This window comes from Emys orbicularis, chromosome 9 (assembly GCF_028017835.1).
Source record: "Emys orbicularis isolate rEmyOrb1 chromosome 9, rEmyOrb1.hap1, whole genome shotgun sequence".
NCBI classification, from domain to species: domain Eukaryota; kingdom Metazoa; phylum Chordata; order Testudines; family Emydidae; genus Emys; species Emys orbicularis.
The window spans coordinates 82,113,879-82,126,104 of NC_088691.1; the positions used below are offsets into that span (position 1 = coordinate 82,113,879).

A 12,226-nucleotide genomic window follows, 5' to 3' on the forward strand; every position below is an offset into this window, starting at 1 on the left:
TGCCAGGCCGAAGGGCAAGACCGCAAACTGAAAATGGCGCTGCTGGATAGTGAAGCGCAGGAACCGCCGGTGGGCCGGGCGGATAGCGATGTGAAAATAAGCGTCTTTCATATCGAGGGCAGCGTACCAATCCCCCGGATCCAGGGAAGGAATGATGGTACCAAGGGAGACCATACGGAAACGTGTTTTTTGCAAGTACTTGTTCAGCTTGCGAAGGTCCAGGATACGACGGAGGCCCCCTTTCGCCTTGGGAATGAGGAAGTATCTGGAATAGAACCCTTTTCCTCTGAGGTCTGGAGGAACCTCTTCCACCGCCCCTACAGCGAGGAGGGTCCGTACCTCCTGCATAAGAAGTTGCTTCGTGAGAGGGGTCCCTGAAGAGGGACGGGGGAGGTGGGTGGGGGGGAGGGGGCGAGGAGAACTGGAGGGCATATCCTGACTCTAACGTGCGCAGGACCCAATGGTCTGATGTTATATGGGGCCAGGCACGGAAAAAACGGGATAGGCGGTCCCTGAAACACAGGGGAGGATCCGGGGAAGAGATAGGTACGCTGTCCTCGATCGCATCTTCAAAATCCTTGCTTATTTCCCGGCTGCGGCTTATTGTTGCCCTGGTTTTGGCCCTGGTTAGGCGTATTGTTGCGCCTACGCCTATTGTCTCTGCCCCGCCTACGGTATGGTTCGTGTCGAGGGCGAGGCTGGTACTGCCTCTGCGGAGGCTGCGGTTTAAAGGGCTTCCTCTGTGTCACAGGGGTATGCATCCCCAAGGACTTGAGGGTAGCCCGCGAGTCCTTGAGGCCATGGAGCCTGGCATCTGTCTGCTCCGAAAACAACTCCGTCCCTTCAAACGGAAGGTCTTGGAGGGTGTTTTGCACCTCGGGGGGAAGACCAGACGCCTGCAACCACGCTGAGCGTCTCATCACCACGCCGGACGCGATAGTCCTAGCGGCCGCATCAGCCGAGTCGAGCGAGGCCTGTAGCGAGGTCTTGGCCACCGCCTTTCCCTCGTCCACAATGGCCGCAAACTCGGGTTGCGATCCCTGAGGCAAGGAATCCTTAAATTTAGACACCGACGCCCAGGAGTTGAAATTATGTCTGTTGAGGATCGCCTGCTGGTTCGCGATCCGCAACTGGAGGCCTCCCGACGAGTAGACCTTTCTGCCGAACAAGTCTAATCGTTTCGCCTCCTTGGCCTTGGGGGCTGGGGCCTGCTGGCCATGCCGCTCCCTCTCGTTGACCGCCGAAACGACCAGCGAACATGGGGCTGGATGGGAGAAGAGGAAGTCAAACCCCTTGGATGGGGCAAAGTACTTCCTCTCGACGCCCCGTGCCGTCGGCGCAGAGGAGGATGGCGTCTGCCACACAGTCTTATAATTCAACTGTACAGTCTTTATTAGTGGAACAGCAATCCTGGAGGGACCCTCCGGGCTGAGAATGTCTACCATGGGGTCCTCCTGCTCGACCGTCTCCTCCGCCTGCAACCCCAAATTGAGGGCCACCCGGCGGAGCAAGTCCTGGTGTGCCCGGTGGTCAATCGGGGGAGGGCCGGACACTGTTGTGCCCGCCACGGCTTCATCCGGTGAGGAGGAGGAGGTCATGGCCTTTTGAGCGTCCTCATCCTCCTGTAACTCCTCCTCAGCGGGGTGGCCCTCCGGGGTGCGTCCCCTGCCCTGAGTCAGGGACGGTGCCGGGCTCGGTGTCGAGTCCGCCCTTTCTGCATCGGGTGGTCTGGAGACCGTGGCCTCCGCACGGGAGGTGGGGCGGCACCGTGGGGAGCGGGACCGGTCTCCTGAAGGGCCCGATCTCGAGGTTCTGGACGGAGGGCCTTGCTGATGATAGGCCCACGGGGTCCAGAACGGCCACTGTCCCGGATGGCTCCAATGCGGTTGCCAAGAGGCCTCGTGCCCTTTAGCGGCGTGCCCTCTGCGGCCGTATCTCGAAAACCCCGAGCTCTCTTCCGACGCAAGCGACGGTGACCTAGAGGGCCATGGCAGTGCCGTGGGGCGGTGCCGGTCCGGTGTCGGGGAGCGGTGCCGTCGGGACCGGGACCGTGAGTAGCGCCGTACCGATCTGGACCTAGAACGGTACCATTGACCGCGGGACCGGGAACGGCTGCGGGAGGATGGCCTGGGGGCCCTCGCCATCGAAGCGTCCCGGTGCCTGCTCGAGCCGGGCTGCTGGGACGGTGCCTCGCTCGCGTCGGGGCCTGTCTGTTTGGAGGCCCGTTGCGCGGCGGGAAGCCGGGAGTCCACCGAGGCGGAGCTCGACCGGGACCGGCGCCGTGAGCGGTGCCGAGATGGCGACCGCGATGGGCGCATCATCGCCGGCTTGCCTTTGGAAGACAGTCGCGGCGGAATGTCTTTGGCGCGGAGTGTGTTGACGGAGGACAATTCAATGAGGTCCTTTGCCGCCTCAAATGTGTCCGGGGTGGAGGGCTGTTCCAAGAGTTCCTCCAGCCCTTCCTCCTCACTCGACGTGCTTGTCCCGAGGCTCGACAGGCCTTTCGGCGCCGGAGCCCCTGGTACTGGGACCTGTATCGGGGCCGGCACGGCCTTGGTCGCACTAGCGGTCTTTGCTGCTGCCACCTTCTTGTGCGGGGAGCGACCCCGGGCCTTGGGCTGGCTCTTGGGCTTAGCCGGCGAAGCAGACCGGTGCCGGGCGTGATCTCGCCGAGGCGGCACCGTAGGCTTAGTCTGCACCGCCGGTGTTGGGTCGCGGACCGATGCCGGGGCACTCCGCACCGAAGCCGACGGTACCGTGGAAGCGGAGGGCTGTAACGCCATCTCCATGAGGAGCTGTTTTAGACAAAAATCTCTCTCCTTTTGTGTTCTGGGCTTGAAAGCCTTACAAATTTTACAGCGCTCCTTCTGGTGTGCTTCCCCCAGGCAACGGAGACACGACTCGTGCGGGTCGCTCACTGGCATAGGCCTGCGGCACGCGGCACAAGCCTTGAAGCCTTGGGCGTGCGGCATGCCCCGCCGCCCAGGGCCGGTGCCGGGGTTGACCAAACCCCTATCACTAAGACTTTTTTTGGTCTTTGTGAAAACTAAATAACTACTTAACACTAACACTTAACTAAACAATGAACTGATAACTATTGCTAATGGCTATGCTAAGGGACACTCTCGAGCGAGAGATAGAGTTGTTCCAACGTCGCCACGGGCGGTAAGAAGGAACTGAGGGAGGGTCGGGCCAGCAGGGACATATATACGCTGGGGCGGGGCGCCGCTCTGGCGGGAAGGGAGACCCTGCGGGCCCGACGGGAGCCGCTGAGGGAAAAAGTTTCCGACGTTCGTGCACGCGGCGCGCGTACACCTAATGTGGAATGGACGTGAACAAGCACTCGAAGAAGAAGCCCTGTGCTTTCCTGTTGGATTTAAGGGCACCCCTTTAAGATAATTCTATATGATGGAGGGGGGTACCCAGGGAAAGCTAGGATAGCCTCTGCCAGTCACTGAGCATGTTTCTGTTCGATGGTGTGGGTGCATGAATGGGGAGTTAAAGCTGTGGTCACCATTGGTTATCTAACCTTACCTTGGGGTTATATTTATAGTTGTGTTCAATGGCATCTCTTCGCTTCAACCCCGATCCTGCAAATATTTAGACAGCTGCTTGAAATTAAGCACAGCCTAAAGGCTTTGAGGACTGGGGACCTAAATTGCATTTAGCAACCTTCACTGTAGCTTAGTTTTTTTGTTACTAAATATGAAAAAGTTCCAAGCTGCAAGCAATACGGAGAGAATATAACTTCTTGGGTCACTGAACGAGTGGTCTTTGCCTCTTGCTTCATGGATCCAAATCAAAATTGTATTCCTACATGAGATTGTCTTGTAGACCATATGGCTCAAATAGCATCACACTACACTCTGACCACAAAGTAATCGGAAAGCCTAAGGCTTTGTAAAAATGAAATGAATCACATCTTCTCTCTCAATGTTAAGTATCACTGCATTTATCTGTCTTAAGAGAGAGAGAAAAATCCAGTCCCTTTATGCAATGTACATGAATCCTAGAGAAGACTTTGCTGATTACTTGACATGTAGGTGGTGCCTGTGCATAGAATTAAAGAAAAGAAATGGCGTGAACATCTGCTTTCTCTAAGATAGTTCAGAAGGGAATCTATAGTACCTAAATCTGCAAAGTGATTCCCAAGTCAGCCTGCGAAATGTTTAACTCCCAACAGCAGATGTAAATGATAAAGAAAAACAACACAAAATCTGTTTAAAAAGCTATTGCAAAATATTTAATATAACTGAGAACTACATGGGGATGTGTGTCTATAATGAAAACTGTGTGTGTGTGTGTGTGTGTGTGTGTGTGTGTGTGTGTGTGTGTGTGTGTGTGTAATTAAAACAGTCGGTATAAATTAAAATGATATGGGATTGAGTGGGGGTGTAATAAAAAAACAAGCTCACTGGGCCAAATTCAAACCTGAGATCAATGGAGTTACATCTGCTGATGCCAAATCTAAATTTGTCCCCTTCTATTTGTACCATACTGTATAATATCTTCTTTCTTGTTCAAAATTTTAAATTAGTGAAGTGTGGCTGCTGCTGGGCTGGACACCTGTTGCACAGTGTGCATTAGCACTGCACAACGGTTTGTTAGGTAGCAACAAATATGGAAATGGCTAAAAATAAAATTAAAGCATAAAAGAAAATAGACCAGGGTAAGATCTTTAAAAAGAGAGCAAGTAAAGGGGTTAAAGGCAACAAAAAAAGAAGAGAAAACAGACAAAAGGCTAAGAAATAATAAAAGAACACTTTGGTGCTTACATATGGATTCAGGTGCGTGACTTTAGGCATCCAAATTCAAAAATTTTAATCTATAGGTAACAATATTAAGTGGGAGTTTGGGGTGTGTAAGGAACACAGGATTGGGAAAGCAAATTGTGCCATATAATTGTTATACACTTACATAACAGAGCTTTAACTTGCAGTCATCTTCAATTTCATCAGCACTGTCTTCATCAGAAACCTCCCCTTCTTCAGCATCAGCTCCAAGGTTATGTGGTAGTTTCTTTCCCTAAAAATTAGCACAAAAATATGTATAATATATGTAGAAGTTGCTAGTGTTAGTTACTGGGGAGAAGGCAGGCTAAAATTCTTGTTCATGTTCCTAGTTCCAAATAAGGTCTGATGGGAGAATACATTATTTCAAGTTGTGATCATGAACATGTGGTTTCAGGATTTTTCATTTAGGCTTTGACAGATACCTCCCAGGGAACCAGTTTATCCTAAAGAAAATGACTGCTGGTTAATGGGACAGTATAAGCAAAGTATCTGCTTAATGGGATACAGCCAGCCAGTGCCAAGAGCATTTGCTCAGAGCAGGTCTACATAGCATGGTACTTAAGATACTGGCAGCTTCCAGCACCATGTCTACACCAGAGCTGTCACTACTGATATCACAGGCGGAGGTGAAGTGATAGGAAATTTTAGAGAAATAACCCTAGTGTGGACAAGGCCTCAGAACCTTGCTAATAATAATAAACACAACGTTCAAACACAATTGTAGGCAGTGTGGTTCTGATCTCAGTTTGGACAGGTTCTTCATAATCATCGCCCTTCACAAGGGCCAGATCCTAAGCCCACTGAACATAATGGGAGTCTTGCTATGGACATCAATGGATTTAGACTATGCCATGAGTCTGGACCAGTCTCTCTGTGCAATGGTAACAGGTACTAATTATATTGGGTGGGATTTTCAAAGCACCTAATGGAACTAGGTGCCAACTCCCCTGGAATTTTGAAAATCCTACCTATTTAATGTTTTGATGGTTCCTATTACCTTTCATTACACCATGCAGCTGCCAACTCTGATGCTATCATTGGAGTGATGTAAAACAAATCTTTTAAAGTTAAGTCCCCCCAATACTGAATTGCTTAGCTGTAGGTTGTCTGTGATCTCTGGAGTCTTGGTAACATCACATCTCTATTCTTAAAGAAGTCTGAAACGCTAACAAAATAAAAAGAATCCTTCCTAGCAGTAAGTTGCCTCTTTTTTTAAAAAAAAAAAGTTCAACTGAAAAAAGTGCTGCCATTTGTAATATGTAAAATGTAAGAATTCCTCTCCAAGTAAGTTGAGCAGCTTTACAGGCAAATCTGCCTCTTGCCTCCTTTTGACCGATGTGCAATGAATATTGCTGCAACCCTTTTAAATGGATACCTTAAATCATTTAGACACTGAAGCATCATTACACCGCCAGTGAGCATAAATCCTGTGCAATGTGCTGGTCCAAACTCTAGCAGTAAAATGACTTTATGTAAGACAGTACGTGTCCCACGAGTACTTTTAGATTCAGTTTATTGTTCAGTTATCATGTATTAAAAATAGTAGAGCCCAAACGTGTATTGTGCATTACTCAATTTTCTATTCTCCACTGATCAAGAGTAGTAATACTTGGCTCCATAGTTTACATGCTTAACTCTTAGAATGCAATATTTTCCAGCCATCAGAATACTTAGGATGAAATGAGCATATAGACAGATAGATATATGAGGCATCCAAAGGGCACAATTATAAAGATGCTGTGTTCTTAACCTCTAAGGCCCGCAGCTTTCTTAAGTTCAGTATGTCATGGTCAATTACTGCAACAAGAGGTAACTGCCTCAAAGGTAGGGTTAACAAAACCCTCTGGGAAGTCTAATTTTTGACTGGCAGAATTCACTGTCAGCTGCAGGATTCAAAGAACTTTCTATACTGAAGTTTTCAAAAAAATATTGGACATTCTCCCATCTCTAGAGCAGCCTTTTTGTCAGAATGTCTTTGTATAACTAGACTCAGCTGTTTCATGCTCACCTCCATCAGGCTGTTCTGTTATAAAATCAGACACTAAGGCTGACACTCTGCATCAGAAGCAGGGGAAGTGCAGACACAAGGGAACTTGATTGCATTTGGCAGTTAGCGTGAGGGAAGCAGGAAAGCCTATAGAAATATTGCATGTACAGTTCGGAGTGTAGTCAGCAGGCTGAAATTAGTGGCTAATCCATTGCTGTAAGGCAAATAGGTCTTACTTGGGTCAGGAAGGAATTTCTCCCAAGCTCATGTCTAGCTTTGAACAGCTGGCTAGTGTGGTGGAATATGGATGCAGCATTTGTTGGCTACTTCTGGTGACAGGATACAAGGCTTGAAGGATCAATAGTAAACAGAACAATAAATCTTCTGGAATTTTCCTATATGATCACTCACATTGCAAGTGCAGGTCTGTAGATACCTAGTAGTGTATTAATAGAGGGTCTGATGAGGAATAAAAATCAAGATGCCAGTTAATATCTAGGAAATTAAACTTGTATGCTGTGATGTGTGCTTATCTTCACCACTGATTAGGCTCTCTACAGTTGTCAATGCCAATACCACCATAAACTAGATTGTTCTCCATGAGATTTATACCACGAGATAAACAATGCAGGACATTGACACTGCATTTTTTGGAATGGATAGTACTATTCTGCCAGCCAGGGGGTCCAATTCACCTCTGACTTACACCTTTATAACTCCACTGAAAGTGGAGCCACTCCTGATTTATACTGACCTAAGGGCTTGTCTACTTGGACTCCGTTTCAAAATGGGGTAGATCAAAGTGCACTTCAGAACTGTTAGTTCACAACAGCAGGGTACATTGGACACTTAGCATGCGGCAGGCCAATGTGGGGTAATTTTACATCCCAGCCTGCCACAAACTAGGTGTTTGTGTGGAGAAGCCCTAAGTGAAGGGAGAATCAGGCTGCGGCCTGGTCTACACTACGACTTTAATTCGGATTTAGCTGCTTTAAATCGAATTAACGCTGGACCCGTCCACACAACGAAGCCATTTAATTCGAATTAAAGAGCCCTTTAATTCGATTTCTGTACTCCTCCTCGACGAGAGGAGTAGCGTCAAAATCGGTATTGTTAATCCGAATTAAGGTTAGTGTGGCCGCAATTTGATGTTATTGGCCTCCAGGAGCTATCCCACAGTGCACCATTGTGACCGCTCTGGACAGCAATCTGAACTCGGATGCGCTGGCCAGGTGGACAGGAAAAGCCCCGGGAACATTTGAATTTCATTTCCTGTTTGCACAGCATGGAGAGCACAGGTGACCACAGAGAACTCATCAGCACAGGTAACCATGCAGGCTGATAATCGAAAAAGAGCACCAGCATGGACCGTACAGGAGGTACTGGATTTGATCGCTATATGGGGAGAGGATTCAGTGCTAGCAGAACTTCGTTCTAAAAGACGAAATGCCAAAACTTTTGAAAAAATTTCCAAGGGCATGATGGAGAGAGGCCACAATAGGGACTCAGATCAGTGCCGCGTGAAAGTCAAGGAGCTCAGACAAGCCTATCAAAAAGCAAAGGAGGCAAACGGTCGCTCCGGGTCAGAGCCGCGGACATGCCGCTTCTACGCCGAGCTAAATGCATTTCTAGGGGGGGCCACCACCACTACCCCACCTCTGACTGTGGATTCCGAGATGGGGATAATCTCATCAGGTACACCTGATGATTCCGCGGAAGGGGAAGAGGAGAAGGAGGACGAGCTGGCAGAGAGCACCCAGCTCTCCGTTCTCCCCAACAGCCAGGATCTGTTTCTCACCCTGACTGAAGTACCCTCCCAAGCCTCCCAAGCCAGTACCCAAGACCATGACCCCATGGAAGGGACCTCAGGTGAGTTTACCTTTTAAAATATAAAACATGGTTTAAAAGCAAGCATTTTTAATGATTAATTTGCCCTGAGCACTTGGGATGCATTCGCAGCCAGTACAGCTACTGGAAAAGTCTGTTAACATGTCTGGGGATGGAGCGGAAATCCTCCAGGGACATCTCCATGAAGCTCTCCTGGAGGTACTCCAAAAGCCTTGCCACAAGGTTTCTGGGCAGTGCAGCCTTATTCCGTCCTCCATGGTAGGACACTTGACCACGCCATGCTAGCAGCAAGTAATCTGGTATCATTGCATGACAAAGTCTGGCAGCGTATGGTCCCGGTGTTTGCTGGCATTCAAGCAACATCCGTTCTTTATCTTGCTGTGTAATCCTCAGGAAAGTGATATCGCTTAGGGTAACCTGGTTGAAATACGGGAATTTAATTAAGGGGACAGAGGTGTCCGTTCCTACGGGGCTGTTTGCCTGTGGCTGAAAAGAAATCCTTCCCTGCATTTAGCCAAGTGCAAAGGGGGGGGGGGGGCGGGGAGGATTGGCCCAGAGCTTTTCGCATTTTGCTAGCAGGGATCTTCCCTGATACCAGCCACGCGGTGGGGGGAGGGATAAAGCACTCATCCCAGACAATTGGATGGTGGGGGGGTGTTTGTTTTCTGCTGCTGAAGGTTAACAGGAAAACTGCAGCACAACGGGCTTTGCTTGGTATGTGGGAAAGCAGGGCGCAGAAGCCTAAAGACAGTGGCTTACCATGGCAGCATGCAAGCTGAATTCTGTTGCCCGGACCTGCGTCTGTGATCTCTAGCAGCAAAGCCACAGGCACTCAATATTAAGAGGCAAAATGCGACCTTGCACAGAAATCACATGTGCTATGTAATGTGAATAGTATTTGTCACCGTGAAAGAGTATAAGCATTGTTCTGAAAAATGTATCTTTTAAAAAAATTCTCTCCTTTTTTCACTCCCTCCAGCAGCTGCAAATGTTTCAAGCCTCCCTCCTCCTTCCCGAAGGCTATCCCAGATAAGGCGTCGGAAAAAGAAGACGCGAGACGAGATGTTTGCAGAAATCATGCAATCCACCAGGAGTGAAAGAGCTCATCTGAATGAGTGGAAGGACACGGTTTGCAAGTATAGGAAAGAAGCCAGTGAACGTGAGGACAGGAGGGACCAACGTGAGGACAGGAGGGACCAACGTGAGGACAGGAGGGACCAACGTGAGGAGAGGAGAGACGCTCGAGATGAGAGGTGGCGTCAGGAAGATCAGAGGAGGCAGGATGCAACGCTGGGGCTGCTGCGTGAGCAAACAGACATGCTCCGGCGTCTGGTGGAGCTTCAGGAACGGCTGCTGGAGAACAGAGTGCCGCTACATCCCCTGTATAACCCCCCTACCTCCTCACCATGTTCCATAGCCTCCTCACCCAGACGTGTAAGAACACGGGGGGGGGGGAGGCTCCGTACACCCTCCCATTCCACCCCAGTGGACAGCCCAAGCAAAAGGCTGCCATTTTTTTAACCTTTTTTTAGTGGGCTTTTCCTTCCCGCTGATCCTCCTCCCAAACCCCACTCAGGTTCTCTCCCTCTTTTTATAATCAATTAATAAAGAATAAATGATTTTTAAACAATAGTGACTTTATTTCCTTTGAAAGCAAGCTGGGGGAAGGGGGAGGGTGGGTTCCTTACAGAGAATGAGTCAATAAAGGGGGTGGGTTTTCATGAAGGATAAACAAACAGAAATTTCACACTGTAGCATGGCCAGTCATGAAACTGGTTTTCAAAGCTTCCCTAATGCGCAGCGCTTCCTGGTGTGCTCTTCTAATCGCCCTGATGTCTGGCTGCGCGTAATCAGCAGCCAGGCGATTTGCCTCAGCCTCCCACCCTGCCATAAAGGTCTCCCCCTTGCTCTCACAGAGATTGTGAAGCACACAGCAAGCAGTAATAACAATGGGGATATTGGTTTGGCTGAGGTCTGAGCGAGTCAGTAAGGATCGCCAGCGACCTTTTAAACGGCCAAATGCACGTTCTACCACCATTCTGCACTTGCTCAGCCTGTAGTTGAACAACTCCTGACTCCTGGCCAGGCTGCCCGTGTATGGCTTCATGAGCCATGGCATTAAGGGGTAGGCTGGGTCCCCAAGAATAACAATTGGCATTTCAACATCCCCAACGGTTATTTTCTGGTCCGGAAAGTAAGTCCCTTGCTGCAGCCGTTTAAACAGATTGGTGTTCCTGAAGACGCGAGCGTCATGAACCCTTCCCGGCCAGCCCACATGGATGTTGGTGAAACGTCCCTTGTGATCCACAAGTGCTTGCAGCACCATTGAAAAGTACCCCTTGCGGTTTATGTAGTGGGTACCCTGGTGCTCCGGTGCCAAGATAGGAATATGGGTTCCATCTATCGCCCCACCACAGTTAGGGAATCCCATTGCAGCAAAGCCATCCACTATGACCTGCACATTTCCCAGAGTCACTACCTTTCGTAGCAGCACCTCCGTGATTGCTTTGGCTACTTGCATCACAGCAGCCCCCACAGTAGATTTGCCCACTCCAAATTGATTACCGACTGACCGGTAGCTGTCTGGCGTTGCAAGCTTCCACAGGGCTATCGCCACTTGCTTCTCAACTGTGAGGGCTGCTCTCATCTTGGTATTCTGGCGCTTCAGGGCAGGGGAAAGCAAGTCACAAAGTTCCATGAAAGTGCCCTTACGCATGCAAAAGTTTCTCAGCCACTGGGAATCATCCCACACCTGCAACACTATGCGGTCCCACCAGTCTGTGCTTGTTTCCCGGGCCCAGAATCGGCGTTCCAAGCCTATAACCTGGCCCATTAACATCATAATCTCCAAAGCACCGGGGCCCGCGGTCTGAGAGAATTCACGGTCCATGTCCATGTCCTCATCACGCTTGTCGCTGCGCTGCAGTCGCCGCCTCCTCCTCCTCGCCTCTTTTTTCTGGTCCTGGGTAAGCATAAACTCCACGAGAACGCGCGAGGTGTTTACAATGTTCATGACTGCGTTCTGGAGCTGAGCGGGATCCATGCTTGCTGCGGTATGGAGTCTGCAGAGTTCACTCAGGAAAAAAGGCGCGAAATGGTTGTCTGCCGTTGCTTTCAGGGAGGGAGGCGGAGGCTGTACCCAGAACCACCTGCGACAATGTTTTTTGCCCCATCATGCACTGGGGTCTCAACCCAGAATTCCAAGGGGGGGTGGAGACTGCGGGAACTATGGGATAGCTATGGGAAAGCTACCCACAATTCAACGCTCTGGAAATCGATGCTAGTACGGTAGCTTGGACGCACACCACCGAATTAATGTGCCTAGTGTGGCCGAATACATTCGAATTTATAAAATCGGTTTCCTAAATTCGAATTATATAAATTCGGATTAATCCCGTAGTGTAGACATACCCTGCGTGTCTGGACAATCCAGTAACACTACATGTTGTTCAGGGAGGAAGGATGAACTAATGCATAAATGGAGTACAAATAATGGCAGGGAGGTGTGGAACTGGCTTATTACTTCCCCAAAATCTACTGATTCATAAATAACAAAGTTTGTGTTTTCTCAAGTGGCTGGCTGACATGAGTGATAGAT

At 49.5% G+C, this 12,226-nt stretch overlaps 1 protein-coding gene across 3 annotated transcripts in view; it reads right to left on the reverse strand.

Annotated features, from left to right (window-relative positions):
* Positions 1-12,226, reverse strand: part of PLCH1 (phospholipase C eta 1) — a 161,577-nt gene that overhangs the window by 46,049 nt on the left and 103,302 nt on the right. For all 3 annotated transcript variants that reach the window (XM_065410844.1, XM_065410843.1, XM_065410842.1), the window contains exon 10: positions 4,918-5,025. In XM_065410844.1, coding sequence (XP_065266916.1) covers positions 4,918-5,025 — 108 coding nt within the window. The remainder of the gene's footprint in view (positions 1-4,917; positions 5,026-12,226) is intronic.